Source organism: Hyla sarda, chromosome 2 (genome assembly GCF_029499605.1).
Source record: "Hyla sarda isolate aHylSar1 chromosome 2, aHylSar1.hap1, whole genome shotgun sequence".
Lineage (NCBI taxonomy): Eukaryota > Metazoa > Chordata > Amphibia > Anura > Hylidae > Hyla > Hyla sarda.
This window is the reverse complement of record NC_079190.1, coordinates 430,621,419-430,642,471: the sequence shown is the minus strand read 5'-3', so window position 1 is coordinate 430,642,471 and position 21,053 is coordinate 430,621,419. Positions and strand designations below refer to the sequence as shown.

Below are 21,053 nucleotides of genomic sequence, written 5' to 3'. Positions count from 1 at the left end.
ACTGCATTATAAACATAACCTTAGGGTATGTTCACACTGGGGAGGAATCATTTTAGTCAGAAAATTCTGCAAATATGCCACCATTTGTGTGGAATTGTGTTGGAAATCTGGAGAAGGATCAGTGCTAAAACCACCAATAGACTGGTTATTAAAGGAGGAATCGGGCAAAAATAAACGTATCCCCTATTCACAGGATAAGGGATAAGTAGCTGATCACAGGAGGGGTCGACCTCTGGGACACCCCGCAATCACTGGGATGGGACCTAGTGCTCAGTGAGGATCGTGTGCCGTCTACATTTCTATGGGAGCACCAAAAAGCCCGGAGTACAGCCCTCAGGCATCATTGGCACTCTCACCGAAATGAGTAAAAGACATCCGCTCCTAACTGAGGGAACCAGGGTCTCTTCGTAGTCTTTTCAGCTTCTGAGCACCGGGTCCCATCCCAATGATCACAGTGATTCCCAGCGGTCACGGTGGAATGTGTGTGCAGAATTACCCAAGTAAGTTCCTCGGTGTGAACATACCCTAAGGTTGGGTTCACATGGGCGAAAATGTGCAGAATGTCTGGCCTGGAATACATGGGTGGACGTTCCGGCGGGCACAAATGCGGCGTCTCATAGATGACAATGCATTTCCGATTGGAATCCGCAGAAAGAATAGACAAGTATAATCTGATTCCAGATGCTGGAATAGTGCAGAGTGCAGCAGAATCCCACTGAAATGTGCAAATGTAATTTTCCCGTGGATTGAACCTTGGAGTCTGACTACGGTATGAGATAATATTGTGATATATCAGGAAACAAAATGACTTCCATAAATACATGCACATTGCTAGGAAAGGTCCCTAAAATAGTGGATTTTGAGCTGTAGTTTAAAATGAAGAGTGAAATAGTAAAGGACCTTAGGGTATGTTCACATGTACAATATCTCCTGCATGTTTCGCTAAAAACATTCTGCTACCTATTGAATTACACTTGTGCCTACCCAGGTCACTGTGACTACTCTGTGCCCAGAGGATGAATGCCCTCCATTTCAGGGGATACCATCTACTGGCACAACTCAAAAATATTTACACTTTTTTTATTACTCCGAGAATATGTCACCTGTAGAATTTCATGTATTAAGATCTCAGGGTGCGTTCACACGGCCCTCTGTCCCCGTTTTTTATCCCCATTTCGCTTCCGTTCTTGCAGGCCGTAAACGGATTAAAAAGGGTTTTAAAAAAAATACCATTCATGTCAATGGGATTTTTTTTTTTTACAATCAGTTTACATCCGTTTGTACACGTCGGCACTCCTTTCCGTAAATTTTTTTTTTTTACGGCAGAAAAACCGGCACATGCAGTATTTTTATTAACTGAAGAAAAAAACAGATACAGTAAATTTAACATTGAATTCTATGGAAAACAGATGAGCCTTTAGGGTCTATTCACACGTACAGTATTCTGTGCAGATTTGATGCGAAGGATTTCAAGCGGTGTTCAGTTTACATTGAAATGTGCAGCAGAAAATCCTGCGCGTCAAATCTGCACTGAATACTGTACATGTGAATAGACCCTTAAGGTCATCCGTTTTTTTTTTTTTTACTTCTGAGCATGCTCAGAACAAAAAAAAAAAATAATTTTTAATATTAACGGATCCAAACAAACAACATCCGTTTGCATCAGTTATTGTCCGTTTTTTGGGGTTTTTTTTGTGGACGGGAGAAGAACGTGACGGGTCTAGACGGCCGTATGAACGCAGCCTTATATTGAAGAGAAAAATGCACATTTGAATCACTGCACTACTAATAGAGATGAGCGAACTTACAGTACATTCGATTCGTCACGAACTTCTCGGCTCGGCAGTTGATGACTTTTCCTGCATAAATGAGTTCAGCTTTCAGGCGCTCCCGTGGGCTGGAAAAGGTGGATACAGTCCTAGGAGACTCTTTCCTAGGACTGTATCCACCTTTTCCAGCCCACGGGAGCACCTGAAAGCTGAACTAATTTATGCAGGAAAGACATCAACTGCCGAGCCGAGAAGTTTGTGACGAATCGAATTTACTGTAAGTTCGCTCATCTCTAGCTACTAACATACATAGTCACGAGGCTTTACAGTTCTTATTTCATAACACTGATATCTTTGGGAAAATATTTAAAGCTTGTCAGAGGACATCCAGTACAGAAGAACATGGGGACAATTCATGTTCCCAAAATGGGTCACAATATTTTGAAGCAGTCAGTAAGTCCTTATGGGGGGAGAGGGGGGGGGGTATGACAGAGCCTTATGGCGACCATCAAGTGTCCGATTAATCACCCTGACGTAACAATCAGGACAATATCTGGATCATATATTCCTAAATGTAAGGGGTTGTGTTCACACGTCCTATTTGTCAGGTTCTGTTGCAGTGAAAATTACAAACACCGCGAGGGACTCCCTGCCTTATGGTGTCATTCAGTGATGTGCCCAGTGATGGACCTGTCACTAAATCAGTGTTTCCCAACCAGGGTGCCTCCAGCTGTTGCAAAACTACAACTCCCAGCATGCCCGGGCAGCCAACGGCTGCCCGGGCATGCTGGTAGTTGTAGTTTTGCAACAGCTGGAGGCACCCTGGTTGGGAAACACTGCACTGGATTGTAGTTTTAACAACCTGGAAGCCACAATATGGATGTCATAAGCAGGCATGGCTATTTAAAAGGTATCACATTGATCCAATAGACTATATTTAAAGGGGTACTCCCCATGAAAAATTTTTGTTTTGTTTTATTAAATCAACTGGTGCCAGAAAGTTAAAGGAGTACTCTGGTGCAGAGTATTCCTGCTCAGTCCTGTAAAAAAAAAAATGAAAATAACCTCTCACTCACCTTCCTGGGTTCCTGCGGAGCGCCACTACAGCTGATCGGTCCTCCGGTCCATCCTCTTCATACTTCCGGGTGTAACGAAGCGTCACATGGCGTTCAGCCTATTGCCAGCCGCCGCGATGTTCAGCCTCGGCCCATAATAGGCTGAGCGCCATGTGACGCTTCGTTACACACGGAAGTATGAAGAAGATGGACCGGAGGACCGATCAGCTGTAGTGACGCTCCGCGGGAACCCGGGAAGGTGAGAGATGGTTTACTTTCATTTTTTGCAGCCCGGGCAGGACGGAGCAGGAATACTCTGCACCAGAATACTCCTTTAACCCCTTAAGGACGCAGGACGTAAATGTACGTCCTGGTGCGGTGGTACTTAACGCACCAGGACGTACATTTACGTCCTAAGCATAACCGCGGGCATCGGAGCGATGCCCGTGTCATGCGCGGCTGATCCCGGCTGCTGATCGCAGCCAGGGACCTGCCGGCAATGGCCGACGCCCGCCATTAACCCCTCAGGTGCCGGGATCAATACAGATCCCGGCATCTGCGGCAGTGCGCGATTTGAATGAATGATCGGATCGCCCGCAGCGCTGCTGCTGCGGGGATCCGATCATTCATAACGCCGCACGGAGGTCCCCTCTCCTTCCTCCGTGCGGCTCCCGGCGTCTCCTGCTCTGGTCTGTGATCGAGCAGACCAGAGCAGGAGATGACCGATAATACTGATCTGTTCTATGTCCTATACATAGAACAGATCAGTATTAGCAATCATGGTATTGCTATGAATAGTCCCCTATGGGGACTATTCAAGTGTAAAAAAAAAAAAATGTAAAAAAATGTAAAAATCCCCTCCCCCAATAAAAAGTAAAACGGCCGTTTTTTCCTATTTTACCCCCAAAAAGCGTAAAAAAATTTTTTTATACACATATTTGGTATCGCCGCATGCGTAAATGTCCGAACTATTAAAATAAAATGTTAATGATCCCGTACGGTTAACGGCGTGAACGAAAAGAAAAATAAAAAGTCCAAAATTCCTACTTTTTTAATACATTTTATTAAAAAAAAAAATTAAAAAAAATGTATTAAAAGTTTTTTATATGCAAATGTTGTATCAAAAAAAAGTACAGATCATGGCGCAAAAAATGAGCCCCCATACCGCCGCTTATACGGAAAAATAAAAAAGTTAGGGGTCATCAAAATAAAGGGATTATAAACGTACTAATTTGGTTAAAAAGTTTGTGATTTTTTTTAAGCGCAACAATAATATAAAAGTATATAATAATGGGTATCATTTTAATCGTATTGACCCTCAGAATAAAGAACACACGTCATTTTTACCATAAATTGTACGGCGTGAAAACGAAACCTTCCAAAATTAGCAAAATTGCGTTTTTCGTTTTAATTTCCCCACAAAAATAGTGTTTTTTTGGTTGCGCCATACATTTTATGATATAATGAGTTATGTCATTACAAAGGACAACTGGTCGCGCAAAAAACAAGCCCTCATACTAGTCTGTGGATGAAAATATAAAAGAGTTATGATTTTTAGAAGGCGAGGAGGAAAAAATTAAAACGTAAAAATTAAATTGTCTGAGTCCTTAAGGCCAAAATGGGCTGAGTCCTTATCAGCTGCTATATTCTCCACAGGAAGTTTTTCTTTTTGAATGTCCTTTCTGTCTGACCACAGTGCTCTCTGATGACACCTCTATCCATTTAAGGAATTGTCAGGAGCAGGATAGGTATGGGGATTTACTCCTACTCTGGACAGTTCCTGACATGGACAGAGGTGTCAGCAGAGAGCACTGTGGTCAGACAGAAAGGAAATTCAAAAAGAAAAGAACTTCCTCTGTAGCACACAGCAGCTGATAAGTACTGGAAGTATTTAGATTTTTAAATAGAAGTTATTTACAAATCTAACTTTCTGGCACTAGTTAAAAAATAATAATAATAAATTATAATGTTTTCCAGGGGAGTACCACTTTAAATGGGCCATATGGCTTTGTATTTTCTTCTAGTGTTTAGTAATCAGAGACCAGACAAGTGAATTAAAGCTCAAAAGGACATGATGTCTAGTCTACATAGTGGCAGCTGTGGTAGTGCCAGCCTGGTACTGTGCGATACCACTATACAAGAGACAAGAACCATAATCACATAGAATTGTCTCATATGTGGCCATCATCCGGAACCCAACAGTGCCAAATGGCCACGTTTTTCAAATACGGTAACCATATACGGTTTTCTGCAAAAAAAAAGTATACGACCGTGTCAAAAACCGTATGCATAGAGAATGCATTGTAAACCGTATTCCAAATGTTGTGTACGGTTGCATCCGTTTTGCCGATTTTTCAACCGTAGGAAAAAACTTTGTCGACCACGTTTTTGCCTCCGTTTGGAAAACCGTATGCGAACCGTATGCGGTTCTTTTAACATTGTTGTCTATGAGAACCGTACACAGAATTTCAGAAAACGGTTGCACACGGTTTTTCTAATCCGTTTTTGGAGTTGATACATGCGCAGATTGGAATTTCAATAGAACAATAATAACTTTATTAAATTGCTGGAAAACTAATTCCAACAAAATAGCAAAACCGTTGGCAAAAACTGATGCAAACGGAGAGAACCGTACGGGGAAAACCGTATACGCTTTAATTTGGAGTCATACGGTTAAATACGGTTTTTGCCATACTTTTTTTTTTTTTTTTTAGCGGAAAACCGTATACGGTAACCGTATTTGAAAAACGTGGTGTAAACCCAGCCTAAGTAAGGTTCTGTTCAGGGATTAATGCGACATTACGACAATTCATAGTAAACACATTAAACAGAGTGGGAAGACACCCGAGTGTGTGTGTGTGTGTGCCCAGTGCTGTGTGCGAGGAGACCCGAGTGTGTGTGTGTGTGCCCAGTGCTGTGTGCGAGGAGACCCGAGTGTGTGTGTGTGTGCCCAGTGCTGTGTGCGAGGAGACCCGAGTGTGTGTGTGTGTGTGCCCAGTGCTGTGTGCGAGGAGACCCGAGTGTGTGTGTGTGTGTGCCCAGTGCTGTGTGCGAGGAGACCCGAGTGTGTGTGTGTGTGTGCCCAGTGCTGTGTGCGAGGAGACCCGAGTGTGTGTGTGTGTGTGCCCAGTGCTGTGTGCGAGGAGACCCGAGTGTGGGTGTGTGTGCCCAGTGCTGTGTGCGAGGAGACCCGAGTGTGTGTGTGTGTGCCCAGTGCTGTGTGCGAGGAGACCCGAGTGTGTGTGTGCGCCCAGTGCTGTGTGCGAGGAGACCCGAGTGTGTGTGTGCGCCCAGTGCTGTGTGCGAGGAGACCCGAGTGTGTGTGTGCGCCCAGTGCTGTGTGCGAGGAGACCCGAGTGTGTGTGTGTGTGCCCAGTGCTGTGTGCGAGGAGACCCGAGTGTGTGTGTGTGTGCCCAGTGCTGTGTGCGAGGAGACCCGAGTGTGTGTGTGTGCGCCCAGTGCTGTGTGCGAGGAGACCCGAGTGTGTGTGTGCGCCCAGTGCTGTGTGCGAGGAGACCCGAGTGTGTGTGTGCGCCCAGTGCTGTGTGCGAGGAGACCCGAGTGTGTGTGTGTGCCCAGTGCTGTGTGCGAGGAGACCCGAGTGTGTGTGTGCGCCCAGTGCTGTGTGCGAGGAGACCCGAGTGTGTGTGTGCGCCCAGTGCTGTGTGCGAGGAGACCCGAGTGTGTGTGTGCGCCCAGTGCTGTGTGCGAGGAGACCCGAGTGTGTGTGCGCCCAGTGCTGTGTGCGAGGAGACCCGAGTGTGTGTGCGCCCAGTGCTGTGTGTGAGGAGACCCGAGTGTGTGTGCGCCCAGTGCTGTGTGTGAGGAGACCCGAGTGTGTGTGCGCCCAGTGCTGTGTGTGAGGAGACCCGAGTGTGTGTGCGCCCAGTGCTGTGTGTGAGGAGACCCGAGTGTGTGTGCGCCCAGTGCTGTGTGTGAGGAGACCCGAGTGTGTGCGCCCAGTGCTGTGTGTGAGGAGACCCGAGTGTGTGCGCCCAGTGCTGTGTGTGAGGAGACCCGAGTGTGTGCGCCCAGTGCTGTGTGTGAGGAGACCCGAGTGTGTGCGCCCAGTGCTGTGTGTGAGGAGACCCGAGTGTGTGTGCGCCCAGTGCTGTGTGTGAGGAGACCCGAGTGTGTGTGCCCAGTGTTTGCATCCTATGCTATATTCGCTAGGAGGAGACCCGAGTGTGTGTGCCCAGTGTTTGCATCCTATGCTATATTCGCTAGGAGGAGACTTGTGTGTATATATATATATATATATATATATATATATATATATATATATATGCCCGGTACCGGATGTGTGCCCTCTGCAGTATATATATATGCCCAGTACAGTGTGTGTGCGCGCCCTCTGCAGTATATATATATGCCCAGTACAGTGTGTGTGCGCCCTCTGCAGTATATATAAATATATATGCCCGGTACAGAGTGTGTGCCCTCTGCAGTATGTATGTATGTATGCATGTAATATATATATATGTAATATATATGTAATATATATATAATATATATGTAATATATATGTAATATATATGTAATATATATGTTATATATATATATATATAAATATATATATATATATATGCCCAGTACAGTGTGTGTGCCCTCTGCAGTATGTATATATATGCCCAGTACAGTGTGTGTGTGCCCTCTGCAGTATATATATATGTCCAGTACAGTGTGTGTGCCCTCTGCAGTATATATATATATGCCCGATACAGTGTGTGTGCCCTCTGCAGTATATATATATATGCCCGATACAGTGTGTGTGCCCTCTGCAGTATATATATATATGCCCAGTACAGTGTGTGCCCTCTGCAGTATATATATATATGCCCAGTACAGTGTGTGTGCCCTCTGCAGTATATATATATATGCCCAGTACAGTGTGTGTGCCCTCTGCAGTATATATATATATATATGCCCAGTACAGTGTGTGTGCCCTCTGCAGTATATATATATGCCCAGTACAGTGTGTGTGCCCTCTGCAGTATATATATATATATATGCCCAGTACAGTGTGTGTGCCCTCTGCAGTATGTATATATATGCCCAGTACAGTGTGTGCCCTCAGCAGTATATATATATGCCCAGTACAGTGTGTGTGCCCTCTGCAGTATATATATATGCCCAGTACAGTGTGTGCCCTCTGCAGTGTGTGTATATATATGCCCAGTACAGCGTGTGTGCCCTCTGCAGTGTGTATATATATGCCCAGTACAGCGTGTGTGCCCTCTGCAGTGTAATATATATATATATGTACAGTGTGTGTGCCCTCTGCAGTGTGTGTATATATATATATATATATATATATATATATATATATATATATATATGCCCAGTACAGTGTGTGTGCCCTCTGCAGTGTGTATATATATATATATATATATATATATATATATATATATATATATATATATATTTATATTTATGCCCAGTACAGTATGTGTGCCCTCTGCAGTATATATATGCCCAGTACAGTGTGCGCCCCCTGCAGTATATATATATATATATATATATATATATATATATATATGCCCAGTACAGTGTTTGCCCTCTGCAGTATATTATATGCCCAGTACAGTATGTGTGCCCTCTGCAGTAATATATATGCCCGATACAGTGTGTGTGCCCTCTGCAGTATATATATGCCCAGTAAAGTGTTTGCCCTCTGCAGTATATATATGCCCAGTAAAGTGTTTGCCCTCTGCAGTATTATATATATATATATATATATGCCCAGTACAGTGTGTGTGCCCTCTGCAGTATATATATATATATATATTTATGCCCAGTACAGTATGTGTGCCCTCTGCAGTATATATATGCCCAGTACAGTGTGCACCCCCTGCAGTGTGTATATATATATATATATATATATATATATATATATATATGCCCGATACAGTGTGTGTGCCCTCTGCAGTATATATATATATATATATATGCCCGATACAGTGTGTGTGCCCTCTGCAGTATATATATATATATATATATGCCCGATACAGTGTGTGTGCCCTCTGCAGTATATATATATATATATATGCCCGATACAGTGTGTGTGCCCTCTGCAGTATATATATATATATGCCCGATACAGTGTGTGTGCCCTCTGCAGTATATATATATATATATGCCCGATACAGTGTGTGTGCCCTCTGCAATATATATATATATATATATATATATATATATATATATATATATATATATATATATGCCCGATACAGTGTGTGTGCCCTCTGCAGTATATATATATATATATTTATGCCCAGTACAGTATGTGTGCCCTCTGCAGTATATATATGCCCAGTACAGTGTGCACCCCCTGCAGTGTGTATATATATATATATATATATATATATATATATATATATATGTGCCCGGTACCGTGTGTGTGCCCTCTGCAGTATATATATATATATATATATATGCCCGGTACCGTGTGTGTGCCCTCTGCAGTATATATATATATGCCCGGTACAGTGTGTGTGCCCTCTGCAGTATATATATATATGCCCGGTACAGTGTGTGTGCCCTCTGCAGTATATATATGCCCAGTACAGTGTGCACCCCCTGCAGTGTGTATATATATATATATATATATATATATATATATATATATATATATATATATATGCCCGGTACAGTGTGTGTGCCCTCTGCAGTATATATATATATATATGCCCGGTACAGTGTGTGTGTGCCCTCTGCAGTATATATATATATATATGCCCGGTACAGTGTGTGTGTGCCCTCTGCAGTATATATATATATATATGCCCGGTACAGTGTGTGTGTGCCCTCTGCAGTATATATATATATATATATGCCCGGTACAGTGTGTGTGTGCCCTCTGCAGTATATATATATATATATATATGCCCGGTACAGTGTGTGTGTGCCCTCTGCAGTATATATATATATATATATGCCCGGTACAGTGTGTGTGTGCCCTCTGCAGTATATATATATATATATATGCCCGGTACAGTGTGTGTGTGCCCTCTGCAGTATATATATATATATATATGCCCGGTACAGTGTGTGTGTGCCCTCTGCAGTATATATATATATATATATATATGCCCGGTACAGTGTGTGTGTGCCCTCTGCAGTATATATATATATATATATATGCCCGGTACAGTGTGTGTGTGCCCTCTGCAGTATATATATATATATATATATGCCCGGTACAGTGTGTGTGTGCCCTCTGCAGTATATATATATATATATATATGCCCGGTACAGTGTGTGTGTGCCCTCTGCAGTATATATATATATATATATATATGCCCGGTACAGTGTGTGTGTGCCCTCTGCAGTATATATATATATATATATGCCCGGTACAGTGTGTGTGTGCCCTCTGCAGTATATATATATATATATATATATGCCCGGTACAGTGTGTGTGTGCCCTCTGCAGTATATATATATATATATATATATGCCCGGTACAGTGTGTGTGTGCCCTCTGCAGTATATATATATATATATATATATGCCCGGTACAGTGTGTGTGTGCCCTCTGCAGTATATATATATATATATGCCCGGTACAGTGTGTGTGTGCCCTCTGCAGTATATATATATATATATGCCCGGTACAGTGTGTGTGTGCCCTCTGCAGTATATATATATATATATATGCCCGGTACAGTGTGTGTGTGCCCTCTGCAGTATATATATATATATATATGCCCGGTACAGTGTGTGTGTGCCCTCTGCAGTATATATATATATATATATGCCCGGTACAGTGTGTGTGTGCCCTCTGCAGTATATATATATATATATATATGCCCGGTACAGTGTGTGTGCCCTCTGCAGTATATATATATATATATATATGCCCGGTACAGTGTGTGTGCCCTCTGCAGTATATATATATATATATATGCCCGGTACAGTGTGTGTGCCCTCTGCAGTATATATATATATATATGCCCGGTACAGTGTGTGTGCCCTCTGCAGTATATATATATATATATGCCCGGTACAGTGTGTGTGCCCTCTGCAGTATATATATATATATATGCCCGGTACAGTGTGTGTGCCCTCTGCAGTATATATATATATATATGCCCGGTACAGTGTGTGTGCCCTCTGCAGTATATATATATATATATGCCCGGTACAGTGTGTGTGCCCTCTGCAGTATATATATATATATATGCCCGGTACAGTGTGTGTGCCCTCTGCAGTATATATATATATATATGCCCGGTACAGTGTGTGTGCCCTCTGCAGTATATATATATATATATGCCCGGTACAGTGTGTGTGCCCTCTGCAGTATATATATATATATATGCCCGGTACAGTGTGTGTGCCCTCTGCAGTATATATATATATATATGCCCGGTACAGTGTGTGTGCCCTCTGCAGTATATATATATATATATGCCCGGTACAGTGTGTGTGCCCTCTGCAGTATATATATATATATATGCCCGGTACAGTGTGTGTGCCCTCTGCAGTATATATATATATATATGCCCGGTACAGTGTGTGTGCCCTCTGCAGTATATATATATATATATGCCCGGTACAGTGTGTGTGCCCTCTGCAGTATATATATATATATATGCCCGGTACAGTGTGTGTGCCCTCTGCAGTATATATATATATATATGCCCGGTACAGTGTGTGTGCCCTCTGCAGTATATATATATATATATGCCCGGTACAGTGTGTGTGCCCTCTGCAGTATATATATATATATGCCCGGTACAGTGTGTGTGCCCTCTGCAGTATATATATATATATGCCCGGTACAGTGTGTGTGCCCTCTGCAGTATATATATATATATGCCCGGTACAGTGTGTGTGCCCTCTGCAGTATATATATATATATGCCCGGTACAGTGTGTGTGCCCTCTGCAGTATATATATATATATGCCCGGTACAGTGTGTGTGCCCTCTGCAGTATATATATATATGCCCGGTACAGTGTGTGTGCCCTCTGCAGTATATATATATATGCCCGGTACAGTGTGTGTGCCCTCTGCAGTATATATATATATGCCCGGTACAGTGTGTGTGCCCTCTGCAGTATATATATATATGCCCGGTACAGTGTGTGTGCCCTCTGCAGTATATATATATATGCCCGGTACAGTGTGTGTGCCCTCTGCAGTATATATATATATGCCCGGTACAGTGTGTGTGCCCTCTGCAGTATATATATATATGCCCGGTACAGTGTGTGTGCCCTCTGCAGTATATATATATATGCCCGGTACAGTGTGTGTGCCCTCTGCAGTATATATATATATGCCCGGTACAGTGTGTGTGCCCTCTGCAGTATATATATATATGCCCGGTACAGTGTGTGTGCCCTCTGCAGTATATATATATATGCCCGGTACAGTGTGTGTGCCCTCTGCAGTATATATATATATGCCCGGTACAGTGTGTGTGCCCTCTGCAGTATATATATATATATGCCCGGTACAGTGTGTGTGCCCTCTGCAGTATATATATATATGCCCGGTACAGTGTGTGTGCCCTCTGCAGTATATATATATATATGCCCGATACAGTGTGTGTGCCCTCTGCAGTATATATATATGCCCGATACAGTGTGTGTGCCCTCTGCAGTATATATATATGCCCGGTACAGTGTGTGTGCCCTCTGCAGTATATATATATGCCCGGTACAGTGTGTGTGCCCTCTGCAGTATATATATATGCCCGGTACAGTGTGTGTGCCCTCTGCAGTATATATATATGCCCGGTACAGTGTGTGTGCCCTCTGCAGTATATATATATGCCCGGTACAGTGTGTGTGCCCTCTGCAGTATATATATATGCCCGGTACAGTGTGTGTGCCCTCTGCAGTATATATATATGCCCGGTACAGTGTGTGTGCCCTCTGCAGTATATATATATGCCCGGTACAGTGTGTGTGCCCTCTGCAGTATATATATATGCCCGGTACAGTGTGTGTGCCCTCTGCAGTATATATATATGCCCAGTACAGTGTGTGTGCCCTCTGCAGTATATATATATGCCCAGTACAGTGTGTGTGCCCTCTGCAGTATATATATATGCCCAGTACAGTGTGTGTGCCCTCTGCAGTATATATATATGCCCAGTACAGTGTGTGTGCCCTCTGCAGTATATATATATGCCCAGTACAGTGTGTGTGCCCTCTGCAGTATATATATATGCCCAGTACAGTGTGTGTGCCCTCTGCAGTATATATATATGCCCAGTACAGGGTTTGCCCTCTGCAGTATATTATATATATATATATATATATATGCCCAGTACAGGGTTTGCCCTCTGCAGTATATATATGCCCAGTACAGGGTTTGCCCTCTGCAGTATATATATATATATGCCCAGTACAGGGTTTGCCCTCTGCAGTATATATATATGCCCAGTACAGTATGTGTGCCCTCTGCAGTATATATGCCCAGTACAGTATGTGTGCCCTCTGCAGTATATATGCCCAGTACAGTGTTTGCCCTCTGCAGTATATATATTCCCAGTACAGTGTTTGCCCTCTGCAGTATATATATGCCCAGTACAGTATGTGTGCCCTCTGCAGTGTATATATATATATATGCCCAGTACAGTGTTTGCCCTCTGCAGTATATATATGCCCAGTAGTGTTTGCCCTCTGCAGTATACATATGCCCCGAACAGTATGTGCGCCCCCTGCAGGGAGGGTGAGATGGTGCGGCAGGACAATGAGCAGGCCGGACACGGAGCACTTACATTTCTGAAGTCCAGTGTTCATCTGCGGCTGAGGGAGAAGCAGAAGGCGCGGTCCCCTGGTCCTGGCTAACAGGCCAGCATGGCAGAGCTGCACTAACACCGCATGGGGGGGTCACCACACTCCGCCTCGCACTGTACATGGAGAGAGAAAGCACAGGTCAGACCGGGGCAGCGGCAGCAGCAGACACACTGCGGGGCGTAGCCACAGGAGGGCCGCGCTGCAGCCAATGTGCGTCCGGGCCCACCCAAAAAGCACCGGGGGAACAATGAAGACACTCGGAGCACACGGGCGGCCGGCAGAGGGAGGGGACGGCCAGGCCGCAGTGGAGGCTGCGCTCACTTACCAGAGCTGGATCGGATGATCAATGGCAGAGATCAGCCCCGTCCTCCTAGTGCCTGCTGATTTGCCGATTACTATTTGGTGAATCAGCAGGCACTGAGAGAAGGGGCTGAACTCTCCCCATTGGTCCGCCCGGCACAAGTGACGTCAGCACGTACTAACGCGCTACGTCATGCCGTCACACGCAATCCAAACCGAGGCGCTCTCCCGCCCACCACCATTCCAGTGAGGGGGCGGAGCTAGGCTCATTCAGCTGCTCTGGCCCGTCCCCCATCTCCGGCTGCGGTTTATAATTTACCGCACTCTAATCTGAACACTGCCGGTACACCGAATGCCGCTTCGTTAGGTCATTTAAAAGTGACACGAAATTAGTTTATCTTCATTTCTCTACTGCTCCCTCTTACCAACCACATATAACGCTACTGCCAAGAGGTGTGGATCAGGTTATGCAGCGGTTTCCTCATAATATAGGAAATACACTAGAGTAATCCTGTGACCCCAGTGTGTGCAGCCAGAGGATGAGCCAGGTGTCACCCAGACACAGGGGGAAATGTATCAACGGGCCAGAGGAAAAGTGGCCAATAGCAACCAATCAGATCGCTCCTTTCAGTTTTCAGAGGCCTGTTCAAAAATGAAAGTAGCGATCTGATTGGTTGCTATGGGCAACTCAGCAACTTTTTCTCTGGACAGGTTTTGATAAATCTCCATAGAGTCAGGATATGTGACAGGTAGCAGAGATCTTGAAAATAGTGACGTAGTCCGGACATGACTCCAGCTGTAACCACAGGGGGCATACTAAAAGGAATGACAAAGTGGACTGCCCATAGACCAGTGGTCTTCAACCTGCGGACCTCCAGATGTTGCAAAACTACAACTCCCAGCATGCCCGGACAGCCGTTGGCTGTCCGGGCATGCTGGGAGTTGTAGTTTTGCAACATCTGGAGTAGAGATGAGCAAACTTACAGTAAATTCGATTCGTCACGAACTTCTCGGCTCGGCAGTTGATGACTTATCCTGCATAAATTAGTTCAGCTTTCCGGTGCTCCGGTGGGCTGGAAAAGGTGGATACATTCCTAGGATACTCTTTCCTGGGAATGTATCCACCTTTTCCAGCCCACGGGAGCACCTGAAAGCTGAACTAATTTATGCAGGAAAAGGCATCAACTGCCGAGCCGAGAAGTTCGTGACGAATCGAATTTACTGTAAATTCGCTCATCTCTAGTCTGGAGGTCCGCGGGTTGGAAACCACTGCCATAGACTATAATGGAAATGTAATATAGGAATTAGAGACACAACTATTTGACATATCTAACAAACCTTTAGCAGGCATACTGTGCGCGCCTAGTGGGATTATTTAAAATTAAAGGGGTACTACCATGGAAAACTTTTTTTTTCTTTTAAATCAACTGGTGCCAGAAAGTTAAACAGATTTGTAAATCACTTCTATTAAAAAATCTTAATCCTTCCAGTACTTTTTAGGAGCTGTATACTAAAGAGAAATCCAAAAAAAGAAATGCATTTCCTGTGATGTCCTGACCACAGTGCTCTCTGCTGACCTCTGCTGTCCATTTTAGGAACTGGAGAAAATCCCCGTAGCAAACATATGCTTCTCTGGACAGTTCCTAAAATGGACAGCAGAGGTCAGCAGAGAGCACTGTGGTCAGGCCATCACAGGAAATGCATTTTTTTGGGGGGTTTCTCTTTAGTATACAGCCCATAAAAAGTACTGGAAGGATTAAGATTTGTTTTAATAGAAGTGATTTACAAATCTGTTTAACTTTCTGGCACCAGTTGATTTAAAAAAAAAAAAAAAGTTTTCCACGGTAGTACCCCTTTAAGATTGAGTGGGAATATAATTGGTTTCTATGAAATGACAGGGGGAATTACACAATGGAATGCCCATAGACTATAATGGGAAGTAAAAAATTATCCAAGTAAATCGGTGTTATTTAGAAAATAAAAATTTACCCCAAGTGTTCACCGGGTAGAGTAGCACATTGTAAAATAAAAATTACCTGCGATTATATCTGTTTATTATAGAATGCAAAGGTGAATGACAAAATGGAATGCCCATAGACTATAATGGGAAGTGAATATTTGGTTATTTAGTAAATGAACCTTCACCGCAAGTATTCCCCGGGTAGAGTAGCACATTGTAAAATAAAAATTACTTGGGGAAAACTTGTGGTAAAGTTGAATTTTCTAAATAACACATCTTTACCTGCAAACGAGCTCATATTTTACTTCCCATTATAGTCTGTGCGCATTCCATGTTGTGATTGTCATTTCACTGAAACCAATTATAATCCCACTCAATCTTAATTTTAAATATTCCCACTGATTTGCACAGTATGCCTGCTAAAGATTTATTTGATATGTTAAATGGTTCAGACTCCACATTATAGTCTATGGGCATTCCATTCTGTCATTCACCTTTGCATTCTATAATAAACAGATATAATCCCAGGTAATTTTCATTTTACAATGTGCTACTCTACCTACACAGTTTTACGTGCAAACGAGCTCATATGTTACTTCCCATTATACTATATGGGCATTCCATTGTGTCATTCCCCCTGTCATTTCATTGAAACCAATTATAATCCCATTTAATGTTAATTTTAAATAATCCCACTAAACTCGCACAGTATGCCTGATAAAGATAGACTCCACATCAAATTTTGCTTCCCATTATAGTCTATGGGCATTCCATTTTTTCATTCTGCAGAAAACATTGATAATTCCTTTTAATCTGAATAGTAAACAATGTCACTGAGTTTGGAGAGTATGTCTGAAAGACTTATTAGATATGTCAAATAGTTGTGTCTCTAATTCAAATATTACGTTTCCATTATTCTCTATGGGCATTCCACTTCCCTGCTAAAGTCTATGGGCATTCCAATTTGTCATTCCTTTTAGTATGTCCCACCACAGGGTCCTAGTGCTGCTGGGTTATTCACACACTGACCGCACTGATCACCTCCCTGCCATCATAATGTCATATTCAGCCTGTTCTGTCCCTTCATAACTGTACTAGATGTACTCACTATGCTACTAACTACCTGTACTATATGTACTCACTATGCTACTACCTACCTGTACTATATGTACTCACTATACTACTACCTACCTGTACTATATGTACTCACTATGCTACTACCTACCTGTACTATATGTACTCACTATGCTACTACCTACCTGTACTATATGTACTCACTATGCTACTACCTACCTGTACTATATGTACTCACTATGCTACTACCTACCTGTACTATATGTACTCACTATGCTACTACCTACCTGTACTATATGTACTCACTATGCTACTAACTACCTGTACTATATGTACTCACTATGCTACTAACTACCTGTACTATATGTACTCACTATGCTACTACCTACCTGTACTATATGTACTCACTATGCTACTACCTACCTGTACTATATGTACTCACTATGCTACTACCTACCTGTACTATATGTACTCACTATGCTACTACCTACCTGTACTATATGTACTCACTATGCTACTACCTACCTGTACTATATGTACTCACTATGCTACTACCTACCTGTACTATATGTACTCACTATGCTACTACCTACCTGTACTAGATGTACTCACTATGCTACTACCTACCTGTACTATATGTACTCACTATGCTACTACCTACCTGTACTATATGTACTCACTATGCTACTACCTACCTGTACTATATGTACTCACTATGCTACTACCTACCTGTACTATATGTACTCACTATGCTACTACCTACTTGTACTATATGTACTCACTATGCTACTACCTACCTGTACTATATGTACTCACTATGCTACTACCTACCTGTACTATATGTACTCACTATGCTACTAACTACCTGTACTATATGTACTCACTATGCTACTACCTACCTGTACTATATGTACTCACTATGCTACTACCTACCTGTACTATATGTACTCACTATGCTACTACCTACCTGTACTATATGTACTCACTATGCTACTACCTACCTGTACTATATGTACTCACTATGCTACTACCTACCTGTACTATATGTACTCACTATGCTACTACCTACTTGTACTATATGTACTCACTATGCTACTACCTACCTGTACTATATGTACTCACTATGCTACTACCTACCTGTACTATATGTACTCACTATGCTACTAACTACCTGTACTATATGTACTCACTATGCTACTACCTACCTGTACTATATGTACTCACTATGCTACTACCTACCTGTACTATATGTACTCACTATGCTACTACCTACCCGTACTATATGTACTCACTATACTGCTACCTACCTGTAACCACTCTATCTGTACTCTATAGGGAACATTTATCATTGGCTTTAAACAATGTTTTGTGCAATTTTCAGTAGAACATCCTTCAAAGTTGTCTAATGTTTGGTGCACTGTACACCACTTTTTGCATTCAAGCTGTTTTTATTATTTGCGCAAATTAAATTGAGAAGTGTTTTTTTTTTTTTTAGAAAAACCTACTAGGCAAACCTACACCACATACTAGGACATGTACAAAAGTGTCAGATGCCGGAGGGCAAAGCTTAAACCAATCTCTGCAGCTCACTGGCTTCTATAATTGTGCAGAATTTATTAAGTCCTGTGCGCCTTTTTAATAAATTTTGAGCAACTGTGCAAACAATACACCAAGCAAACAGAGGCAAAATCTTTACTACCTTACCCCAACATTGATAAATGTCCCCCTATGTATTTACTATTACTACCTACCTGTCCCACGTGGCTCTTCATTACTACATACCTGTTCTATCCTCCACCTGTACTGCATGTCCTGTACTGCCCTCCACCGGTACTGCATGTCCTGTACTGCATGTCCTGTACTGCATGTCCTGTACTGCATGTCCTGTACTGCCCTCCACCTGTACTGCATGTCCTGTACTACATCTACATGTCCTGTACTGCATGTCCTGTACTGCCCTCCACCTGTACTGCATGTCCTGTACTACATGTCCTGTACTGCTCTCCACCTGTACTGCATGTCCTGTATTGCCCTCCACCTGTACTGCATGTCCTGTACTGCATGTCCTGTACTGCTCTCCACCTGTACTGCATGTCCTGTACTGCTCTCCACCTGTACTGCATGTCCTGTACTACATGTCCTGTACTGCATGTCCTGTACTGCATGTCCTATACTGCTCTCCACCTGTACTGCATGTCCTGTACTGCATGTCCTGTACTGCATGTCCTGTACTACTCTCCACCTGTACTGCATGTCCTGTACTACATGACCTGTACTGCATGTCCTGTACTGCTCTCCACCTGTACTGCATGTCCTGTACTGCTCTCCACCTATGCTTCATGTCATATATTGCCTTCCACCTGTACTACATGTCCTGTACTGCCCTTCTCATGTACTGCATGTCCTGTACTGCCCTCCACCTGTACGGCATGCCCTGTACTGACCTCCACCTGTACTGCATGCCCTGCACTGCCCTCCACCTGTTCTGCATGTCCTGTACTGCATGTCCTGTACTGCATGTCCTGTACTGCCCTCCACCGGTACTGCATGTCCTGTACTGCCCTCCACCTGTACTGCATGTCCTGTACTGCATGTCCTGTACTGCCCTCCACCTGTACTACATCTACATGTCCTGTACTGCATGTCCTGTACTGCCCTCCACCTGTACTACATCTACATGTCCTGTACTGCATGTCCTGTACTGCCCTCCACCTGTACTGCATGTCCTGTACTGCTCTCCACCTGTACTGCATGTCCTGTACTGCTCTCCACCTGTACTGCATGTCCTGTACTGCATGTCCTGTACTACATGTCCTGTACTACATGTCCTGTACTACATGTCCTGTACTGCATGTCCTGTACTGCATGTCCTGTACTGCATGTCCTGTACTGCATGTCCTGTACTGCTCTCCACCTGTACTGCATGTCCTGTACTGCTCTCCACCTGTACTGCATGTCCTGTACTGCATGTCCTGTACTGCTCTCCCCCTGTACTGCATGTCCTGTACTGCTTTCCACCTGTACTGCATGTCCTGTACTACTCTCCACCTGTACTGCATGTCCTGTACTACATGTCCTGTACTGCTCTCCACCTGTACTGCATGTCCTGTACTGCTCTCCACCTATGCTTCATGTCATATATTGCCTTCCACCTGTACTACATGTCCTGTACTGCCCTCCACCTGTACTGCATGCCCTGTACTGCCCTCCACCTGTACTGCATGTCCTGTACTGCGTGTCCTGTACTGCCCTCCACCTGTACTGCATGTCCTGTACTGCCCTCCACCTGTACTCCATGTCCAGTACTGCCCTCCACCTGTACTGCATGTCCTGTACTGCCCTCCACCGGTACTGCATGTCCTGTACTGCATGTCCTGTACTGCCCTCCACCTGTACTCCATGTCCTGTACTGCCCTCCACCTGTACTCCATGTCCTGTACTGCCCTCCACCTGTACTCCATGTCCTGTACTGCCCTCCACCTGTACTCCATGTCCTGTACTGCCCTCCACCGGTACTGCATGTCCTGTACTGCCCTCCACCTGTACTGCCCTCCACCTGTACTGCATGTCCTGTACTACATGTCCTGTACTGCATGTCCTGTACTGCCCTCCACCGGTACTGCATGTTCTGTACTGCATGTCCTGCACTGCATGTTCTGTACTGCCCTCCACCTGTACTGCCCCCAACTGTACTGCATGTCCTGTACTGCCCTCCACCTGTACTGCATGTCCTGTACTGCTCTCCACCTGTACTGCATGTCCTGTACTGCCCTCCACCTGTACTGCATGTCCTGTACTGCTCTCCACCTGTACTGCATGTCCTGTACTGCCCTCCACCTGTACTGAATGTCCTGTACTGTTCTCCACCTGTACTGCATGTCCTGTACTGCCCTCCACCTGTACTACATGTCCTGTACTGCATGTCCTGTACTGCATGTCCTGTACTGCCCTCCACCTGTACTGCATGTCCTGTACTGCTCTCCACATGTACTGCCCTCCACCTGAACTGCATGTCCTGTACTGCCCTCCGCCTGTACTGCATGTCCTGTACTGCTATCCACCTGTACTGCCTGTCCTGTACTGCCCTCCACCTGTACTGCATGTCCTCTCTACTGCACTTTTTGAGATTATATATAT

The 21,053-nt window shown here is 43.9% G+C and overlaps 1 protein-coding gene across 16 annotated transcripts in view; it reads right to left on the bottom strand.

The window, feature by feature from the left end:
* Positions 1-21,053, bottom strand: part of FAM222B (family with sequence similarity 222 member B) — a 204,875-nt gene that overhangs the window by 40,521 nt on the left and 143,301 nt on the right. For 11 of the 16 annotated variants that reach the window (XM_056559078.1, XM_056559077.1, XM_056559082.1 and 8 more), the window contains exons 1-2: positions 13,908-14,045; positions 13,564-13,695 (exon numbers count right to left, since the gene is read on the bottom strand). In XM_056559078.1, the coding sequence (XP_056415053.1) occupies positions 13,564-13,585 (22 nt within the window). In that variant the 5' untranslated portion in view covers positions 13,586-13,695; positions 13,908-14,045. Of the gene's footprint in view, positions 1-13,563; positions 13,696-13,907; positions 14,046-21,053 lie in introns of those variants that run through there. The other 5 variants (XM_056559075.1, XM_056559066.1, XM_056559068.1 and 2 more) reach the window with 1 other exon arrangement.